Source organism: Rutidosis leptorrhynchoides, unplaced genomic scaffold (assembly GCF_046630445.1).
Source record: "Rutidosis leptorrhynchoides isolate AG116_Rl617_1_P2 unplaced genomic scaffold, CSIRO_AGI_Rlap_v1 contig88, whole genome shotgun sequence".
Lineage (NCBI taxonomy): Eukaryota > Viridiplantae > Streptophyta > Magnoliopsida > Asterales > Asteraceae > Rutidosis > Rutidosis leptorrhynchoides.
In genome coordinates this window covers 72,107-94,816 of record NW_027266880.1, presented here as the reverse complement: position 1 = coordinate 94,816, position 22,710 = coordinate 72,107, and the positions used below count along the sequence as shown (strand labels likewise).

The window sequence follows — 22,710 nt, the reverse complement described above, 5'->3', positions numbered from 1 at the left end:
CATAAATCTCTTCTTCTAATAATTTTTTTAATTTTAAGTTTATTTGTAGGAGAGTCTATATGTGGTGTACAGTCGAAAACGTTACTGTGTCAAATTATGTGCTCGGTTCAATGTCGAGGCAATTGGTACCGGAAGCTTTGTTATTATCCTTGCTTCACAGCTTGTTTGATCAATCCTCCTACACATGGTAGAGAATCCTCTAAATGCGAGCTTAAGTATATTAAAAAACATACTAATGATAATAAAGGTATGTCGTATTTATGATACATAAATTCTTAATGACAGAAACAATTTTAAAGAGAAACAACGAAAACAACATTTAGACAGAATACCCACAATATTTGGATGAAAAGATCCAAATTACAATTTTCGTTGTTTCTGGTTGAATAAACAATTTCAAAGAGAAATAACGAAAACAAGATTCGGACAGAATATCCAAAACGAAAACATTAAGTTTGGACAAAAAATCCAAAATTTCGTGTTTTTGTTGTTTCTAGTTGAAATTGTTTCGTGTATAATATGTGTCAAAATAATTCACCTCATCTTATCCAAGACCAGTTATAACCGAACCAAACCGAAACAAAAATCGATTCGAAATCGAACCGAAAATTAAACTGAGCCGAACCAAACTTATCAAAAATATCTTGTAGGTGCGAATTTAACCCTAGAGTTAAATAAATTATAGTATTTTATTATCATTAGAATTTTTAATATATATTTAACCACACATCAATCATCACTATCTACCTACACTATATTTTTTAATTATTATAATATATATTTAACCATGACTCAATCATCCACTAACTCATCTAATAATCCAAAATCACACTCAATCATCCAAAATCATAATCAAATATAATCAAATCAAGACAAAATCGAAACAATATTCGACCATATCAAAAATATCTTTCAGGATCAAAAAATATATTTTGTTAACAAAAGTAATGCATTTGTTTATCTTCCATGGTCAAAGTAGTCAACTTTTTTTCCTCCATTTGGCCCCCTATATATATATATTGTCAATTAACTCTCATGATTATACATTTACAATAAAAATATTAAAAATAAAATGGAGAATAGAAGACAAAAATCTCTTCTTGTTGTTTTCTTAATTTTAAGTTTATTTGTAGGAGAGTCTATGTGTGGTGTAAAGACGAAAGCGATATTCTGTCAAATTATGTGCTCGGTTCAATGTCGAGGCAGTTCGCACTATAAGCTTTGTTACTATCCTTGCTTCATAGCTTGCTTAATCAATCCTCCTCCACAAGATAGAGAAGCTTCTAAATGCAAGCTCAAGTGTATTAAAAAACATACTAATGATAATAAAGGAATGTCATATATATTTATGATACATAAATTCTTAACGACGAAACAATTTTAAAACCCAAAACGAAAATAATAAATTTGGATGAAAAAACCCAAATTCCGTATTTTCGTTGATTCTGGTTGAAAAAATAAATTTTAAAAAAGAAATAACAAAAATACGGAATTTGGATATTTTCATCCAAATTTAGTGTTTTCGTTTTGGGTTTTAAAATTATTTCGTCATTAAGAATTTATGTATCATAAATATATATGACATTCCTTTATTATCATTAGTATGTTTTTTAATACACTTGAGCTTGCATTTAGAAGCTTCTCTATCTTGTGGAGTAGGATTGATTAAGCAAGCTATGAAGCAAGGATAGTAACAACGCTTATAGTGCGAACTGCCTTGACATTGAATCGAGCACATAATTTGACAGAATATCGCTTTCGTCTTACACCACACATAGACTCTCCTACAAATAAACTTAAAATTAAGAAAACAACAAGAAGGGATTTCTGTCTTCTATTCTCCATTTTATTTTTAATATTTTTATTGCAAATGTATAATCATGAGAGTTAATTGACAATATATATATAGGGGGCCAAATGGAGGAAAAAAAGTTGACTACTTTGACCATGGAAGATAAACAAATGCATTACTTTTGTAAACAAAATATATTTTTTGATCCCGGAAGATATTTTTGATATGGTCGAATATTGTTCCGATTTGTCTTGATTTGATTATATTTGATTATGATTTTAGATGATTGAGTGTGATTTTGGATTATTAGATGAGTTAGTGGATGATTGAGTTATGGTTAAATATATATTATAATAATTAAAAAATATAATGTAGGTAGGTAGTGGATGATTGATGTGTGGTTAAATATATATTAAAAATTCTAATGATAATAAAATACTATAATTTATTTAACTCTAGGGTTAAATTCGCACCTACAAGATATTTTTGATAAGTTTGGTTCGGCTCGGTTTAATTTTCGGTTCGATTTCGAATTGATTTTTGTTTCGGTTAGGTTCGGTTATAACTGGTTTCAGATAAGATGAGGTGGATTATTTAGACACATATTAAACACTTTCAAAAAAAAATAACGAAAACAACATTCGAATAGAATATCCAAACGAAAACACTAAGTTCGGACAAAAATATCCAAATTTCGTGTTTTCGTTGTTTCTAGTTGAAATTGTTTCGTTAAATAGCATCACTCATTTATGATATGAATACTATTATTATTTATTATTTGACTTTTTTTTTAAGATTCTCATTTAATTTTTATTTTTTAAAATAAAAATTATTTGATTTTTTGACTAAAAATGCCTTGATTTGATGTTTAATGAAAATATTTTATTCACACATCAAACTAAGTTTGGTCTTTTATTTTAATGTTGTTGTAGTACCAATAGACTTTGCAGTTGTAGATGAAGCGAAGACATGTATCGACAGTTGCAGAAAGAAAATATAATTTGCACCTACAAGCATTACTGAATAATTATATAGTGGGTTAAATTTGCTACATCGATGTTGATTAATTTAAAAAGGAAAAATAAATAATAAATCTCCTTTAATATATGAAAATTTTGTTTAATGCCTATTTAAATCTCTAATCTTATGCCATTATTTTGCACTTCGTGTTAACGTCGACTACTTAATACTCCATCCACTCCACTTCAAGTGTCTTGTAATGAAATTGTGAATCTTAAAAAAAGAATTAATGATAGAAAAATTTATTTCTATACTTATTATTTATTATTCATAAGTCATAAATACTTATTCAAAATATAATATTAATTGAAATAAATATAAAGATAATATTAAAAAAAATAACTCAAATATATATAAATTTTATAAAACGATACTTAAAATAAATTAAATTAAATTTTATTACGAGATATTTGAAGTGAATGGAAGAGAGTAGCATTATAGTTGGTCATGGACTCATGGCCAATACTGATTAGATTATTCTGTATATGTTTTTTTTTTTTTTTTGGTACATGAGTAGTTCGATATACGTGTACAATCAAAATTTGACATAATGGTTAAAGTTGAAGGAAACTTTAAAATGAAGAAAGGTGGAAGGAGAGGAGTCAAATCCTTACCTAAATTTTTTTTTTTTTTTTTACACAACTTGGTTGATATTTAAAAGTAAATGCCAAGGCAATAGAAAAGAGAAAGTGTAGTGCAACACAACTAATAATACATAATACTATAATATGCAAAATATATATCGAGCGTTGTGTTCAATATTTCGGTTTATGGTTTCATTAGGAAAATCTACTGATGTCTTACCTAACTAAATAGAAAGATTACTCAAACGATAAAGCTAGTTTACCATCCATCCACTTATGAGCTAAATGAGAAATCAGTTAACGTTAAACATTCTTAGCTTAAAATTATCAAGAGGGAAGTTAGAAAGAATGCAAGTTGAAACTAGTCTCTCTTTAATTATTATTACCGACTATATATATATAAGGATGGTAGTCGAACTTTAATTATTATTATCGATTATATATATATGCATGGTAGTCGAATTAAGGAAGATGTTACCGCAACATATACTTACGATTTTTCATACTTCAGTCCCTAATTTTGAGGATTAGCTTTTCATCCGAATATGTCATTTTACTCTGTCACTCATAATAATGTAACTAATAAAATTACCTCATTTATAATAAAGATGTCTCTTTATTATTAATGGATGTACGTAGGATAATACTCATCGATGAAGATTTTAAGAAATTTACTCATTTATCAAGAAAACACTGAGATTTTTTTGAAGAAATGGAATCAAAATACGAACCCTAAAATCAGTAACCTAAATTCAATCAATGATCGCTGGTTTAGGCTATATATGAAGATAAAAGATTTTACCATTTTCACTAAATTTATCTTTCAAGATCCGTCATTCCCGACTACGTACACCCAAGCAATAGGCTTTTTTACCACACATATTATGTGGTTGAATTGGGTAGAAATACTCAAATACTACTACCTGAACCGGTCGTTAATTACTCAATAACTCTCAACGATCAGTGTCGAATTACACGCGCCGTCATTATTGCTAACAACATATACAAATACCATTGTAATATTTTCCGATATGTTGTCAACTACAATAGCAAGTATTAGATGTTGACATCTCTCCTTCTCCTGATAAACTCAAACTAATTAATCACTACTAATCAATAATTGTGATTTTGATTTGTGTTGTTTACTTAAAAGTAAGCAATTTGAAATAATAAAAAAACATTTCTAATTATAGTAGATTTTCTTCCCTCTAAGTCACTCATTATAACCTCTCTATATCTATCTCTCCCTCTCACTGGCTGTCACAAGACAAACTCTCAGCTCCAAAACAATGCCAGTCTCTAAGAAAACTCAGCGTTTTATGACCTTTCTATATCGAAAAAGGTACAATAATAAGCTTCTCCTTTAGTGAAGTCGTCATCTAATTTGTTGCTCTAGTTCTGTTTTTAAGCTACATTTTCTTTCCATCTAAATGCTTTAATTTTGGATTTTCCTGAATGTAAAACTTGCAGTACAAGTTACTTGAAGAAGCTGTCTGCTTTTTATAACCAGATTAAAGCTTTTGCAGATTTGTGTGACAATGGTTCTTGGTCCGATTGCGAATAAGAAAAAAAATGGCTCATCGATAAATCATGTGGATTATCTGATCGACATTCAAGAGATTAAGCCATGGCCTCCGACACAGTCATTGAAAACCCTACAATCTGTTTTCATCCAATGGGAGAATAATGGAGAACGTAAGAAATCTGGATCTACAAAAATTGCTGTCCCTTCAATTGGCAAAATTGAATTCAAAGAGTCTTTTAGGTTTCGTGCAACTTTTCTTAAAACGAAAGGCAAGGATATCAGTAGAGGCGACGTCACATTCCAGAAGAATTTGCTGGAATTCAGCTTGTATGAGCCTAGAAGAGATAATAATAAATCTCAGTTGCTCGCAAACAGCGCCGTAGATTTGGCCGAATACGGTAATATCCAGAATGTGCCGAGAATAATTCATGTTCCTATGAATTGCAAGAGGAATTTCAGTAAGATTCAGCCTGTTCTATATCTTAAAATCCAACCAGCTGTTTGTAGATCTTCAAGTAAGAACGGATCAAACGACATTGTCTCGAATTTAGTAAACAAAGAGTATGCTGAGGAAGTTGAGTGTGGTTCTATCTTGGATGATGATGATTCATCCAACTCATCTACCACTGTTGCTTCCTCCACAATCTTCGAGTCTACCAGTATACAGGTACATGTCAAAAAATGAAACTTCTATAAATTTAAGGACCAAATTGATACATTGTTGAAACCAGTGAAGCTAAGTATTTTCTTGAGATACTTGTTGAATTCTAGATAGTCTTAACTAACGATTGTCCTTAAAATACAGAATGGTCATGCAGAAGAGAAGGATGTTCTGCAAAATTATCGTGTTATTTCAGGTTTCCTTAGAACTAACGAAAGAAAAGACGCTAAGAATACATTTCCTAGAAATTCCTCAACGGAAAGTAAAATAGAAAACTTGGAACACAAGGTAAAGATGCTGGAGAGTGAACTGAGAGAAGCTGCTGCGATCGAGGCAGCTATTTACTCGATATCGGCTGAGCATGGGAATTCTATCAGTAGGATACACGCTCCAGCTCGTCGCCTTTCTAGGCTTTACTTTTATGCTTGTAAAGAAAGTTTACAACCTAGGAAAGCTTGTGCAGCAAGAAACGTCGTCTCGGGACTTGTTCTTGCTGCAAAGGCCTGTGGAAATGATGTAACGAGGTACTTCTAGTTCTTTACACATTGTTTATCCATTTTTTCTTGAGCTTCCATTTCTTTTATAATTCCAATAATACACAAAAAAAAGTCCCTATATTTTAGAAAACAATCTGATAATAGTCATACTTTAAAATATCCAAAATGGTTCTGTACAAGTCTATGCTATGTTTCTTCTGATTACAGGTTGACATTTTGGTTATCAAATTGTGTTGTGCTGAGAGCAATTATAAGCCAAAGCACAGAGGGACCGGAGCTACCGATTTCTTGTCGGCCGACGATAAACAGGAATAGAGAGGTGAAGGAAAAGAACGAGACATGTTCCACTTCCTGTACTAGAAAAACAAGTTCCGATAACTGGGAGGACTCTCACACATTTACATCTTCACTAGAAATGATCGAATCTTGGATCTTCACACGTATTGTCGAGTCCATCTGGTGGCAGACTCTCACTCCGCCTATGCAATCTTCTCCTACAAAAGAAACCGATGGCGGAGTCATTAGTTCTCGTCGGAAGAAATATTCTAAAAAGAAATCAACTTCTTCTGGAAATCTAAGCCGAGGGAACAACTTATCCGTGGAAATATGGAACAAGGCTTTCAAGGACGCTTTCGAAAGAATATGTCATGTTCGTGCCGCAGGACATGAGTGCGGGTGTTTGCCCATGCTCGCGAAATTGGTACTTTAAATTGTTCTTTCCAACCCTCACCGTTTTATTTGCCAAAATCCTATATATTCATCTTTTTAACAATGTGTGCAGATAATGGAACAATGTGTAGCTAGATTAGATGTGGCTATGTTCAATGCAATTCTCCGTCAATCTTCCGATGAGATTCCGACTGATCCTGTATCTGACCCCATTACTGATTCAAAGGTTCTACCCATTCCAGCTGAGAAATTCAGCTTTGGAGCAGGCGCACAATTGAAAAATGCAGTAAGTACAAAAGACGCTACTTCAATTTCATTGTAAAAACTATGAAAAATGAAAAACCCCAATACGCTAAGCTCTCCGCTTTAGGGGTATGTGAAAGGATGTCGTAGACTCGTAGTAAGCAGCCTTGGAGGGTACAAAGAAGTTGCGCCAAGACTGTTTCATTGTAAAAACTATCATTTGTGAAATTACTTTTCTTTCTCACTTGTGTTGTGTTGTCAGATTGGTAACTGGTCTAGATGGCTGACCAATCTTTTTGGATTGGATGATGATGATTCGAATAAAGATGGAAATGAATATGGATACAATGATGAAAGAGAAGATTCATCATTCAAATCTTTCCATCTCCTTAATGCTTTGAGTGATCTAATGATGCTTCCAAAGGACTTGCTCTTAAATACATCCGTCAGGAAAGAGGTAATTAAAAAACTAATTAAGAAACTTCAAAAAAAAAAAAAAAAACTAATTAAGATATTTCTCTTAGCTGTCTTTTTTCACATAGTAAAAAGATTTTTATTATTTCCAAAAAAAAAGGTATGCCCTGTATTAGGTGCACCATTGATCAAGAGGGTTCTACACAAGTTTGTTCCAGACGAGTTCTGTCCTGATCCACTCCCACATAATATCCTTGAAATTCTAGAATCCCAGGTTAGTTCTTCAAGTTTAAATAATACTACTACTACTAATAATAACAACAAAAATAATAATTGACCATGCTCTTCTTCCTTTAATCAGGGCGTTTTGGAAGCTGAGGAGGACAGTACCGTCACAAATTTTCCATGCATTGCGGCTGCTCCGGTCTATCGGCCACTTTCGGTTTCTTCGATAGCTTGTTTCATCGGGGGAGATGGTGGGGGTAACATGTTGTTGAGGCGAAGTGGATCCTCAGTTGACGAAAAGTCGTACACCAGTGACGACGAGCTTGATGAGTTGAATTTTCCGATGGAGTCGATCTTCACCGGTACGTCTCAGTCTTCATCAGTAGTAGCAGTAAAGCCAAGGTTGAGATTAAAGGAAACTGATAATCATAATGCAATCAGATACAAACTCCTTCGAGATGTATGGATAAACAGCGAGTAACTATGTTGAGTGAATTATAATGACATCCATTGTATACGTACAATTTTGTATAAAACAGGTAAACAATAGTATTTCATAGTGACTCGGTCAATTTACAAAAGGTATTGCCTTACAATCACCAGCTCTTCCAACACAGTCTGGAGTTGTCAAATATTTCTTAAACTTTTGACAAAAGCTAATAACTTAGACAGACAGATGAGAAAATGTTAACCCAACTAGAATAACCATATCTAGAAACATCATAATAGAATGTCCAAATCCTCCAAATTGCAATATCAGCTACATGGAAGCATTACGGTGCGAATGAAATCAAATCATAAGTCGTAAAGATTAAAGAGTATTTGAACCTCAAATGTTCAAAGAACTATGGTGTTGCTTCCCCAATCCTTGTTTTTCCATAACCTGACATTGATATACCAGGATCAGGTCCGGTGCCTCTTTTATGAATGGGGTCACAAACATGCTCTCAAATCTCTTTTTTTCAATACTTAATATCCAGATCAGGGGCAAGTTGTTCAATTTCAATCCGCGGGACTTCAAACCTACAATAAGCGAATATCTTGGCATAATTTTCTTCTCCAAACTACACAGAAAAAGATTCGGGCAATTTGCAACATCAGAAGGCTTCAAATCCAACTTGTTCACCAAACAATCCATCATGGCCCTTATCTTATCCTCTGAACAAAGCATGATCATTGTTTGCTTTCGAAATGCTAAACCAAATTCTTTCTCAGACCAACCAAAGCTAATGAGTAAATCTTTCTTCTTCTCCCATTTCCCCTTGCCTAAACATGTCATTGATCGTACGGCCATAAGGAAAGACATATTCGATGGTTCAAAACCCATTCTGATAATTTTGTCAGCCACTTTTACGAATTCGTCGACCGGAGAATACAACAACCTGGGCTCCAACATGATAACCTTCCCAATATGTTCATCTGATACGCCGAGTGTGATCAAAGTCTTTATATTGGGTTTAAAAACTTTCTCCAGATTGCAGGAAACCAGATTGCAGGTAACCTGATTCCCGGTGCGGATACTCATAAACCTTTTTAACGCACAGTGTAGATTCTCCTTGGTTTTAACATACCCTCTTAATAAATCAAACAAGGGTATAATCTGCTTGTTTAAACTACAATGCAGAATCTGAACATTTGAGCAGACGAGTTTAGGCAGTTCAGGTCCTACAAAACCTAGAGATTCAAAATACTCAATCTTGGGTTTAATAATTTTCACTGGATCAAAAGTGATAACCCGTGGGAACCTATAAACCAAGGTGGTAATGTCGGATTTAGTGAAGCCATGACAGGTTAAGAGATCGATAACTGCATTTGATCTCTCTGTGGTTTTGATTTTCATCAATTTAGAAGCTGAAATAGCCTTTTCCAATGATAGCCCACATGAGCTAACCAGATAAGAAACTGTAAGAGACTGTCTTTCCAGTGATTCTGAGCTCAAATCTGAACGAGCAACTGTTTGGAGGCAGCGAATGAAACTTGCATTTGTATCTAATAATGCATTGCTTCTACATTGAATTTGAATATGCAGCAGAGTTTTACATGCAAAACGAAACATGAACAATCAATGAAGAAGAAGATTACTGGGTTTAGGGATGATATACCCACTTACACATATGATGAATACAGCAAGAAAAATCCTCCAAAATCGAGACTTCAGCTTCGTCGATTTTGTACGCTCGCTGACAAGAACCCTAAATTCCCAATTTCTATCGGTCTCTCGCTCTCACTTCTTGTATTGTGATGAACGGGATTGCCTGTTTTTTTGGAATAAGTTTTATTTACCCCTTCATATTAAAAACAATGAACTATTGAGCCCTTAAGATTTTAAAAATGAACAATTTATCCACAGATAGATTAACCCAAGTGGTTAAAATGAACAAGTAGTTACTGTAACTCGGTTAAATTCAAATGGCAATTTAAACTGACCTTATTCCCCTTGAATACTTAAAATTACCATCCGATTTTGATTTCAAGCAAGTAAATGAGAGAAGGGTAAATATGTCAACTGGAATGAATTTACCGTATCCTGCGTCAAAAACTGCGTGGAATAAATTATTGAATTTACTGTAAAATTATCAACTAGCCTACAACTCTGTAACATTTTCAACTAGCATACAACTCGGTTACATTTTCAACTAGCCTACAAGTAGGTAAAATTATCAGCTAGCCTACAACTCGGTTACATTTTGAGCTAGCCTACAACTCGTTAAAACTTTCAACTAGCCAACAACTAGGTAAATTATCAACTAGCCTACAACTCGGTAACACTTCTAACTAGCCTACAACTCGGTTAAATTTTCAACTAGCGTAGAACTCGATAACACTTTCAACTAGCCTACAACTAGGTAAAATTTTCAACCAGTCTACAACTCAGTAACATTTTCAACTAGCCTACAACTTGACTACAACTCGGTTGCATTTTCAACTAGCCTACAACTCGATAACACTTTCAACTAGCCTAAAACTAGGTAAAATTTTCAACCAGTCTACAACTCGGTAACATTTTCAACCAGCCTACAACTCGGTTACATTTATAACTAGCCTACAACTCGTTAACACTTTCAACTAGCCTACAACTAGGTAAAATGTTCAACTAGTCTACAACTCGATAACATTTTCAACTAGCCTACAACTCGGTAACATTTTTAACTACCCGACCTCTGTCTCTGAGGACGTACGTAATTGCTGTTCATTTTTGGAAAAAGTTCTAATTTGGCCCATAATCTTTCGAAACAGACACTTTCAGCCACGCCTTACACATATCGTCTACCAAGTATCAACGTCTGAATTTTACATGGAAAGTCAGATCACATCTGCTAAAAACTTAATATTCTATTGGAAACAATAAAGTTCATAAGGTAACATGATAATTTCTCACACAAATCAAAATTTTCAAAAACTCAGCTTGGACTCTAGCCAAGAATTTCATCTCACTCTATCACTCGCACTCTATATATATCTATACAATTGCCGGAAAATTGGAATACAAGTCTTGCAAAAGATAAAATCAAGCAGGCGAAACGATAGAATTCCTGCTCTGGAGAAATAATGCAGTCAACAATCTTTGCCAAGTTTCTCCAGGAGCACCAGTCACTTGGAAGTCTAGAATTTTCTTCTGCCTCCTATAGTACTCTTCCAATTCCTTGCTCTGAAAGAAAGAACAAAAATCGTAGATTTACAACTGAGATTATGCAAATTCGAAAAAATATCATTCAACAACACAAGAGGAGCTAACTTTCAATACAGACACTAGTACACTACAACAACAATAATAACCACAAGCCTCAATTCCACCGAGTGGAGTCGACTATATGGAATAATTTCGAAAAACTCAACTAGCAACTACTATATGGAATAATTGAGGTGCGAAATTCTGCCCATAGCGAAAGGAGTTTGAATACCTGCTCTGTATAGCGGCCGAATTTCTCCTTCAATGCACTTCCTGCTTCAGTTCTAAACCTGGAATTACTCGTGTCGAGAAATTCAGCACCCAAACTATTGTTCGACAAGCTTTCTTTTCCAGAGCACTTGAAATTCACAACTAGATCAACATCAGTAATTTGATCAAGTATCTCCTGCAAAAATGAATGCGGCAAGCAATAAATAAACAAAACAAAACAAACCCAATTTGTTTTCAAACACAACATACCAGACTAAAGTTTCGATTTTCGACATTACCAAACACGAAACACCACGAATTTATAATTTACTTACAGCTTGAAGTCTGGTACGAGGAATGCCATCCAAGATGAAACCATTCTCGCCTCTGTAGAGTCCTTCTTCTAACCTCTTGGACAATAACGCAAACATAATATTCTCTGTCACGAGGTTCCCTTCATTCACAGACTTTGCAATCTAAAACCAAAACAAAGTCACAATTTTTAATCACTTACATTTCTTCAAAATCAAGAACAAACAAAACCCCTAAATTCAAATTAGGTAAATTAAGTACCTCTTTGTAGAGAGAAGACTTAGGGTTTAGTTCTTGTCGAACGAGTGATCCCATGGAAATGTAAGGAACTTCTAGAATCTTCGAGAGGTTTTCAGCATACACATGCTTCTTAGTTCGTGGTTCACCGATCAAAACCCATTTCACTCCCTTCTCCGGCGCCGTCGTACCTGGCTCGGCTCGACTCCCGAGCACATGGAGCTGATTTTCTTCCTCCTCGCTGGAATAGTCATAGTATTCGTAGTCCACGGCGGCCGCCGCCGATCCATAGCTTCGGCAACGGCTCAGATGGGCCGCTCCGGTTGATCTCAGTCGACGGATTCCAGCCGTCAGCGCCATTGTTCGTGGTGGCTGTGAGTGTAGAGTGAGGAAGGAAGAGAGAGAATGTTTGTTGTGGGGAAGAAGAAGGGTTTAAGGCACTAAACGAAAGGGGTAGTTTCGGAATTCACTTTCGGGGATGTTTTATTTACGATTATGCCAGTGAGTTTCGGGAAATTTACACGTCTTTGTATATGATTGGCTGGGCGGTTAATCAAAGTCTTGGTTATGTTCGTGGTGTACACACTCCGCACGTTTTTTTGTTTTTAAGGTCAAATGGCTTCTACGTAGAACCTTTCTATAAACAGTCTTAGAGCATGTACATCGATACATCCCTATCTACCATATTTTTACATTTCTTTTACACCCCGAAGTCCATCTTCGCTTAGTTAGTTTGATTTATCGATTATTTTTGAAAAGTAATTTTTATATATTTTTTATTTTTTTAATTTTAAAAAATAACCAAATCATTTTAAAAGTCGAAATAAACGGGATCTTAGAGCATAGCTATAATTAGGAACCTTCCTATAGTCGGGCCAAGGCCATTAACACTGTTTCTGTTTCTTGAAAAAGCCCATCATGGTCTACTTTGTTTCAGTTTGGCCCAAAACAAAATCAATAAACTCATTACAAAACTATCGGTTATTTTAAGAATTGACAAAAAAACCAACCACAAAAATCAGTTTAATGCAATTTTAGGCCTCTCGGTATGGCGGTATCTCATAGCTGATAGTCATGAGGCTAATTCATCGTTCCAATTGTAACGTACGAAGTGTTAGAAAATTAATCACAATTATTTTATCATTTGCATAGGTTGGGGATTGGACCTTAGACTATTTTATATTCAATATATTTAAGAGATCAAACAATAGAAAATTAAAGCGATTGTACTTGTACATAATAAACCTACGAAAATATACTGACTCAATTCCCCCAAGATGATATATATATATATGTATATGTATGTATGATCTAAATAAGACAGTCTCCTACTGTATAAAATTAATAATAAAATCAAATAAAAAAAACAAGTTAAATAAGATGTAGACTATTCTTAAAGATATTACAAAAAGATCAGAGCAAAGAATATGAGGCCTAAACCATATAGATTGAGACTTGAAAAAGCAGTGGAGTGTTTGGCGTCTTTAGTGACCAATCAGTGCTCCCACCATTTTTTATTTACATATTATCTATCGTTCTCACACTGATTGTGAAATGCTATAGTTTCCATTTGTTAATGACAATTTGCCGATGCACTTGATAATTTGTCTTAAACTTTTTACATTTTTGTTTATATTTTAATTGCTACAGATTACTGGATACATTTTTCACGGTCCGGTTCGGCAGATTCCAATTTTAGAACGGGCTTTAATGTTCTTAAATTTCATATAATTTTTTTCCGAAAATGGGAGATTCCGGCTCGCTTTTATGAGGTTTCGGTTCAATTTCATATAATTTTTTAACAATAAAAATCAGAATGAAAACCGTAAAATTTAAATTTCGATTCGATTTCGAAATTGCGTGATCGTTCGGTTCGATTTTGACTCGATTCAATTATGATTCGGATCCGATTCGATTCCGATTCGGAACCAGTTTAATCGGACCGTGACCATGTTATAGTTTTACTCTTGAAAAAAGGGCACCCGGCCCAGCCGCATATGCATCTCCCACGTGTTTTCCAACATTAGCCACCTTCATTGGGATCATGGCTATGGGCGCTAATATTACGAGTGCGAAATAATCAAAATACCCCTCAAAATGATGAGAATATTTATAAATTAAGGGTATTTTAATATTTTTGTCTCCATGATGTGCATGCTTTGAGCCACTTTGCTGTGTATTTAGTAACACTGCCGGCTAATTTATGCAATCAAATGTGTGAAATATCTTTTCATCTCTTACCGACAGTCATTGGCGTCAATTTTTCAATTATTCTAGTATATGTTTATGTTTGGTTCTTGATCAAGCCGATCTCAAACAGAAGTCTAAAGGTCGGGCCATATATTATATTTTAAAAAATATCATCAATGAATATATGATATAATGTTTCTTTATATAGCTTTTTTAATTTAAATTCATGACACAACCGACAGTCGTGAGATTAATCACTCGTCCCAACTGTTAATGCATTCTTGATTCGACTAGAATCTATTCAGGACGTCTATGCATGCCCTTTTCAAAAATCTTGACCTATATATTCAACAACTTTAAGTGTTAGAAAGCAACTTAAACGCAATTTTCAATTCTCCGTGTGGAAGCTGAATCATCAAAAGACAATTACGTTTACAACAATAATATATATAATTTAATATATATAATCTCAGGACATATCTTTGAAAATATCTAAAAAGCACATCACTCCACAGTGTGCTAGAGTTAAGAACCAAATTAATAATTCACAGTTTATAGATAAGATAGCAACTTGTTGTCGATGTCATAATTATTTTTCCTCTTTTGGGGTAGGGTTTTAATTTTCCTAGATAAAAACAAAAATAATTAAAGATTTTATATATATACAACGAACGTTCAAGGGCTTTGACGCATGTATAAACCATACTAATTAAGCTAATTTAATTTAATGACATGCATATATAATTTATCAAGAAAAATAAAATGACATGCATATATACAAAGGAATATATATAGTAAGTAGTAGGTCACCAACTCATGACATCGCTAAGTCTGAAACAAAATTTGTCATTAATCTTTCGAGCAAAGTAATTACTGGAATAGCTTCATACTGATCAAGTACTGACATATATTTCTTTTCCGATACAGGAGGAACGATCGTTCCTTGAATCGTGTCAATTTACCAACAATTTCGGATAAAATCCTAACCAGCCTCTAAACTAATTTATTTTGTATTTGTCTGTCATGAATTTAAAACTATGGAGAAATAGCATGCATGGTGTTAATTTGTTACGTAATTAAAATATAATTTTTTTAGACTAACAATTAAATATGTAAAATATTCAAATAGCTAGGCTAAATAATTCTAGATGGTAAATATCATGGTCCCAAATTGCTGGTATTTGGCTAGAGTAACAAAGAAATTAAGCGATTTTTGGAAAAGGATAAAGCAACAAACCCATCGTTGACTTTGTGAAAGGGTGATATTATATATATAGTATACTCAACCTTATTTATTTATTAATTTATTTATTTTTGACTAAATATATTCTCAAACCTTAAAATGGTAGAAGTAATGAACTCACATCAATATCATGCAATTTATAATTCTGTTAAGTAGCAACTTAATTGTAATAATTAAGTAGATTCAATAATATACATGAGCTCTTTGATTATTTCATACATATATAAGTCGATATCTCAAGTTGGGGAAATAGATAATAACCGATGATGTTATAGTTAACATTAATATTAACGTGGTGGTGAATGACTTCATCTAGATGGTTTAAATTTGAGAAATTCGATTATGAGGTTATGTATATAACAATAAGAAATATTACACGTTCAAATGATTTATGGATATTATTATTTCGTATGAAAGTCTTATTAAATTCGTAATAATTTTTAAAGGAGGTTGTAAGTATGCGATTGTGGAAAGTTAGTATGATATATATTACTAAATATTTTTGTTGGAAAGTTATATGCTATTTTTGGTCAAAAATATCCTATTTCGGATAAATTTGGCATGTTTTGAGAGCAAGTATAAATTGAGGATGTGAGAATTGAATGCTATGATTCATGTATGATAATCTCGGAGAGGAGATTTACATGAGATAGTCGAAAGGTTTTGTTGTACCCAATATGGTAGAGGGTTGTTCGTCTTGTAAAGTCGATGTGTGGACTTGAACAAGCACGATGAACAATGACATGTGAGTTTGATCAAACCATTGTGACACATGGGTTTGAAATCATTAAATGTGATGAGTGTGTTTTTGTTGAAGGCACGAATTATGTCATTGGGTGATTTTATTTGGATGATATATCTATTATGGAGTAATATGAATATTATTTAGTCCACTTAAAATAATATTGTCCAAAATCTTGGAAATATGAGACATGGAGTAAGACTGACATATCCTAGGTAACTAAATCATCCGGATTTATAACAAGATTCATTTTGTTGAGACATCTTACATAGTGTGTAGAGATGAGATCAGTCTAGTGGAAATATTAATGGACAATGGTGGGAGTCTTGTGAGAATTTCGAGAAATGAGTACAACAACTAGAGCACGTGCGAGTAATTGACAACTTGTTGTATCTCACGAAATGTTAAAGACTAGTGTGTTGCTAGTGTATTTTATAAACTTGAATAGCTTTACTAGCAAGTCGAGTAGAGAGCTTGAAGAGCTCTAGGGTAAAGTCTTAAAAAATCACAGATATTCTAAACACTATATATGCACTTCACATTCTTGATATATATCTACACGTACTTGAGGAGTACATAGATGTCAATTGGATAGTGGTGAAATAGAGACATTAGCCATGAGTGGTAATGTATTTCACTTGAGAAGTGCTAAGTGTCGTGAGAAAATCCTTAAAAGGAACTTGTATAACAAAGTGTTGAAACTGAGTTGACAATTTGTTATAGTTTCGGGAAGTGAGGCAAAACTTCAAATTTCCTTAAGGATATTTCTAGAAGTGTAAACTAGTGCCATCCATTATTTTTCATTGTTACAAAATAGCTAAGTTCGGCAAGCTGAAAGCATAGCTGAATTCGGGTAAACTGAAATAACAATGAATAAAAGAAAGTTTAGACACATCCGAATGAGGCACATGGTTAGACAATCTCTTTTTCGAAGAGTTATCTAGTTGATTTTTGAAATCAGAGATAACTTAGTGGATCCACACTCGTTAAGAGTTGAAAAGGGAATTGATCTATGCAACGTTGAAAGAAATGTGAATAAAGCCTATTACCTTGATTCACGGTAAACCCAACCTTGTAGATGGGAGATCCCCATATCTTTGTTCAAAGGGAAAACAAAGTTTTTGAGAATCTACGAGCATTGTGGCAGAGTTTATCTCCTCTTCCTATTTATGTGTTGCTGTAACAATGCGTATGCCATAGTTTTGAAAACTACAATATAGTAATATAAATCATTAAGATTTATGTCAGGATAAGCAAAAGCTTTTAATGACTCTTGTATCTTGCTTAAGTTAGAATAAGAAGGACATTGTGAACAGTGTTCTTGACAAGAGGTCACCTACACGGGCAACGGAGTGGAGCGCTTTTATGGAAATTGATAGGCTGATTCCTACTATTGCTCGGGAAGTCCAAGAGTGTCAAGGGCTTATGACACAACGTTTGGAACAAGTAAGTTGTCAAAGAGTATGGCGTGTGTAATAGTATTTTGGTATACATAAAAAGCCGAATAGTTCAAGACATCGCGCTCACTAATCGGCGGGTGTATCCGATATTATTCACAACATAAGGTTCAAGGCGTAGTCCACCTCTCCGGCGTCATATTTTTGCAAACTCTCTCGTGTCTGCATTAAGTCGTGTTAATTTCACATTCATGTGAGGGATTGTTGGAGAAAGTTGGGTCAAACCAAATTTGACCAAATATTATGTGAGTTCCATTAAGCAATTTAATTCGGTTAATAAGCCGAATGTGTTCTCCATTATGAGAAGATGAATCTGAGATATTCATAGGTCATATTTGGTCTGAAGTTGAATATGAAGTTGCCAGTCCAATTACAGTCATTTGGTTGTGTAATCATATTATGATAATACTCAAATGATCCGAGAATTATGGCATTGGAGTCTGATGGACTCAGGTCGAACTCAGCGTGTGGGCTTGGATATTTAATCCATGAACCAAAGTCTGATGAGTTTATTTGGTCAAGATATTCAAAATACATTTCCCACATGTGCCTATTATGTTATTAACATTTATTTTGTGGATTGGGTTGTATTTAGCAAAATAATGTAACAGTTGTAACGGCTGGAATAATGGTAGTAAATCTAGCTAATTTATTGTCTTAATTCGGACTGTTACAACATGAAGCTGTTACAAAGTTATGCTATTTATATAGTGTCTCACCAGTCTGAAATCTCCTAAGTTTTCAACCAAGTTTTGAGTCAAAATTCTTTCTTCCATGTTCTTTTGGTTTTGACGTGATTATGCATTGTTGCACTATTCACGTCACTGTTCACTGTGAGAGATTTCAAATATCCAAATCACAAAAGCTGTATCTTCCAGTTTGCATCTTGGTAAGTGTCTTGAGAGAGTTTGGCGGCCGAAGTTCCGTATTGCCTATCCTCCGCATGTGCTAGTGTCCGAAAGACGTGAAACCGTTGTGTCTTGGGAGCTGATTTCTATTAAGCGTTGAGCACTTGAGATAACGCGGCAAATACAGCTTAAGAAAAACGTTAATTCGTGTCTCGATTTTGTATCTTTTCCTTAAATATATTTTATATTTCGTATCTTGCATATTATGCTGTTATTTCTGTTACGGCTGTTAAATTTGTCTTAATATACATATTTATAACAAATTATCTTAATAAAATTCAAAAAAATATTTTTCAGTAACTGATGTGTTAAAATTGTTATGTATATCATTTACATGCTATAATTCTAATAATATTTATCCGAAATTGGTAATATAATATGAATCAAAATATACATTTAAAATATATGCTTGAAAAATTACCATGTATAATTGAAGTTTCATGTACGTAATTGATGCTAACCATATGTTTTGAAGTATTTGAATTGTCACATATTATTAACCTAACCGGTGTATAGAAATATACACTGATTTTTTTTTATTCAAAAAAAAAAAAAACGAGTGTATAGAAATATATATATATATATATATTGTACCATCACGTATTTATGTCATATCAATAATTAACTTTAAAAAAAACATCATATTAATTATATGATCGTTTAATTATGTAAAATACTGTTACCTTAAAAAATAACTAAGTATCTTTGAAAAATTCGTAAATAAAAAAGGCGTATGATAAGTGTAAATTACGTGTTGAATTGATAGTATAATAATATCATGATTCTGTTATTCGAAAAAAAAAAATATCATGATTCTGAAGTAGACATAGCCGCCGGTATGAAATTAAAATTGAATCGGGTCAAAATCAAACCGAATTGTCAAGACGATTTTGGTTTCTAAAATTAATTGGAACTGAAATTTTCACAATAATATTTAAATTTTTATATTTTAAAAATTATTTAAAATCGAATCGGAACGTCAAGAATCGAATCGAAATTGTCCAATTTAAAAAAAAATATTATTCCCATTATAATCTATAAATTTAAGAATAATAAACCGTTGATTATGAACTGGAATCGACCCATCCGGACCATGACTATGATGTCTACGATCAAATCTAATATTTACTATCTGTTTCAAAATATATACAAAATTTTATATATAATTTATAAATAAAAAATTTTCATCTATTTTGAAATGAAAATAATAATAAAATATAATATATTTAATAAAATATATTTTTAATTTTTGAAAAATAAAAATGATCTCGTTTTTCAAATACTCTCTCCTCCCTTTCACTCTCACCGCGTGTCGGATTCTTCATTTTCTTCTTTAAAACTGCGTGTTTGAGTTTAGGTGAGTGTCTCTCTCTCACTCAAAGTCTTTGAATTCGCAAATTGTAAAAATAAAAAATTCAAACTTTCTTTATCATTATAGCCCACTAGGTGTTTGTGTTTATGCTTAAGAGAGAGGAAGAGATGGGAACATGTGCATCAGTTCATAATCGGAGCTCATCGGCGTCATCACCTCAGTCGACCGTTGCAGCCATGAAACTTGAAGGTTCATTTGGGTCCAAATTCGGAAACAATCTCGTCGTCATCCCATCATCACCACCCATCAAACATAAACATCCATCATTCACCAGCTTCAGAAGCTATGGTACAAATTCTTTCATTCCATTGATTCTCTTCTTTGTCAAAAGTCAAAACAAGTGTTTGGTCGTCTCTATAATATGGATTTTTAAGAAAACTTTGATGATGTCAATTATTGATTTTTTAGTTTAGCATAATAGTGAGTAGTATTATTTTGTGGGATCTTTTTCTTTTATTTAGAAGAATATTAAAACTTGAAGCAGATTGGCCTGGAATTATGACTAATTAATTAAGTCTATTATCTTCTTTTTGTTCCTCAGCTGATGCTTTCTGACAATTCTGACGGTTTATTTTATTGTTGATGGTAGAATATGATAAAAATAGCTCATGTGTTCTGTTTTTTGGATTGCTTTTTTTCAGTTTGTGTTTTAGATCAATGGCTTTGGCTCTGTTCGTTTTCGGATGACAGAGAAATGGAAGAACAAAATTGTCTTTTTATCTTAATTTGACAAAGACCAGTTCTTTTGTTATTCAAATTGCCATGCCATGGATGCTAAGATAGAATTCCTATTTATGAAGAACGTGTTAATTGGTATTGATCTATTCAAATCACTAGTTAGTTTCCGATTAATTCTAACATTTAGAAGGGTTTTTATGATGAACTATGATTTAGAGGACAATGGATGCTTTTCAGCTTTTGTATCCGTCCTTATTGCAAAGTGAGGGTCCTTTTCTTTATGGCCCTTTTCTTTTGTCGAGAAGTTGATTTGTCATTTTCTGATATGGACGACTATTTTTTTTGGGAGTTGGCCATGCCTTTGAGATTACTCGCCTCTAAAGGACCATTAATTTCTTGATGCCACCCTTTGAGGAAGTATGTGGTTGGATGGATCACTCCCCACGATTTATGATATACATGTAATAACTGAGTAAATATCTATGATATGAGTTATATTCAATGCAAACATGAAGTTGTTTTGTTTTGGTATACGAAGTGTCCCTTCAGGATTTGCTTTTCCTTATTATGCAATCGGATAATGATGTTTCAGCCTGTCCATTCTGATGTTTGTTTGTGAATGTTTCACATCCATCTTTTTGTTTTTCCTGAAATTGGCCAGAGAGATTGAATTAGATATTTATTTTGCAATCTAATGAACAGAAAATCCAAATAAAAACAACGAAAACGTTAAGTAAATGACAGATCTTTTACATTAGCTCATTCTCCATTATTAAAGGTGAACTGGTTTTGTTTGTTCAAGCAGGTAGTAAAGACGATACCTTTTTTGATTCCCGAGCATACCTGGAATCAGACTGTGAAGATGATTTCTACAGTGTCAATGGTGGTAAGATTAAGATATGCTTGGAAAGTCGATCTCTTTTTTCTTTTAGTATAGTGTTGGAATGTTAGAACTACTGGCCTTAGTGTAAGCTCTCAAAATGCTTCAATTATAATCTTCACGTGCTAATAGCTTATAGCTTTATGCGCCATTTATTTGAAAATTGCAAGCTATGTCCATGAATAAGAATTCATAATTGAGGTTGTCGCATTGCTGTATACTACACTTGAATGGATATTTTATACACTAAGTAATCTCTATGTTTTAGATAAGAATCTGAAATTTGACCTTTCATTTTTAACGTGTTGTACTTTTGGTTCAGATTTTACACCATCTCGTGGAAGCACACCAGTCCATCATAGCTTCGCAGTAAACAACAATCTTCATAAGGTGAAAGAAATTAATATTCCAGATTCACCATCCCCCAAAAAGACACTTGTTGAACTATTCCGTGAAAGCATCAGAGAAAAATCCGATTTTGACGAGAATTCGCCTGCAATGAATAATTCTGAAGAAGCAAAACAAACTATACATGACGTCCTACCAAAATCTGCTGACAGTTTCGGAACAACGAATGAATCTGGACTGAATTCTGCGTGTGGGAGTGAAAGAACTGTAAATGGCTATGAGACGCTATCGAGGGAAAGGTCAATTTGGACCGTTCAGCGTTGCATTCCTAACATGGTTTCGTGTGGAGGGTTTTCAGCTCGGAAGAAGAAGACGATGAGCCCAGCACGTGATGTAGCTGTAAATGGTAAACTTTGAGATACTTCAATTTCAAGTTATAGCGTTATCCTGTAAAGTATATATATGTGGAATCTGGAGGCTTAAGGGAAGAAGAAAGAAACAACAAAATAACATCTTGGTGAGCTAAAGTTACTTTCTTCTGGATAGGAAGCCTTTTTTTTTTCTTTTCTTTTATAGGAAGTTGCTATATTATATTTTACTATATACCTCGAAAAAATTTCTCTTGCAATGAACATATTTATTATGTTTATTCATTAATGTTAAAATATAATAATCCGGGATTTTTGTTTGCCAATCTATGTGCTGCATTGGAATTAGCTCGATAGATTAGATTTGATTTGATTGCTTGCTATGTACGTTGTCTCCTATTTTTTCATTTCTCAAGTTTATGAGTCCCAAAACACGAACCGGGTCCGTCCCAAGCCGGTTCATGG

At 33.4% G+C, this 22,710-nt stretch overlaps 3 protein-coding genes across 3 annotated transcripts; 1 reads left to right on the top strand and 2 right to left on the bottom strand.

Annotated features, from left to right (window-relative positions):
- The first annotated feature begins 4,934 nt into the window (after nt 1-4,934).
- Nucleotides 4,935-8,111, top strand: LOC139885224 (uncharacterized). The gene is made up of 7 exons (XM_071869159.1): nt 4,935-5,588; nt 5,727-6,106; nt 6,287-6,779; nt 6,861-7,034; nt 7,254-7,448; nt 7,566-7,679; nt 7,767-8,111. Exons 1-7 carry the CDS (start codon nt 4,935-4,937, stop codon nt 8,109-8,111), a joined length of 2,355 nt encoding a protein of 784 aa, XP_071725260.1.
- Nucleotides 8,112-8,459: 348 nt separating this feature from the next.
- Nucleotides 8,460-9,686, bottom strand: LOC139885223 (transcription termination factor MTERF15, mitochondrial-like). Its single transcript, XM_071869158.1, has one exon. It carries the CDS (start codon nt 9,684-9,686, stop codon nt 8,460-8,462), a length of 1,227 nt encoding a protein of 408 aa, XP_071725259.1.
- Nucleotides 9,687-11,138: 1,452 nt separating this feature from the next.
- LOC139885222 (probable adenylate kinase 7, mitochondrial) lies at nt 11,139-12,419 on the bottom strand. The gene is made up of 4 exons (XM_071869157.1): nt 12,084-12,419; nt 11,846-11,986; nt 11,533-11,706; nt 11,139-11,279 (listed from the first exon to the last, which is right to left on the bottom strand). The coding sequence occupies exons 1-4, from the start codon at nt 12,417-12,419 to the stop codon at nt 11,139-11,141; spliced, it is 792 nt and encodes a 263-aa protein (XP_071725258.1).
- Between the last annotated feature and the right edge of the window lie 10,291 nt (nt 12,420-22,710).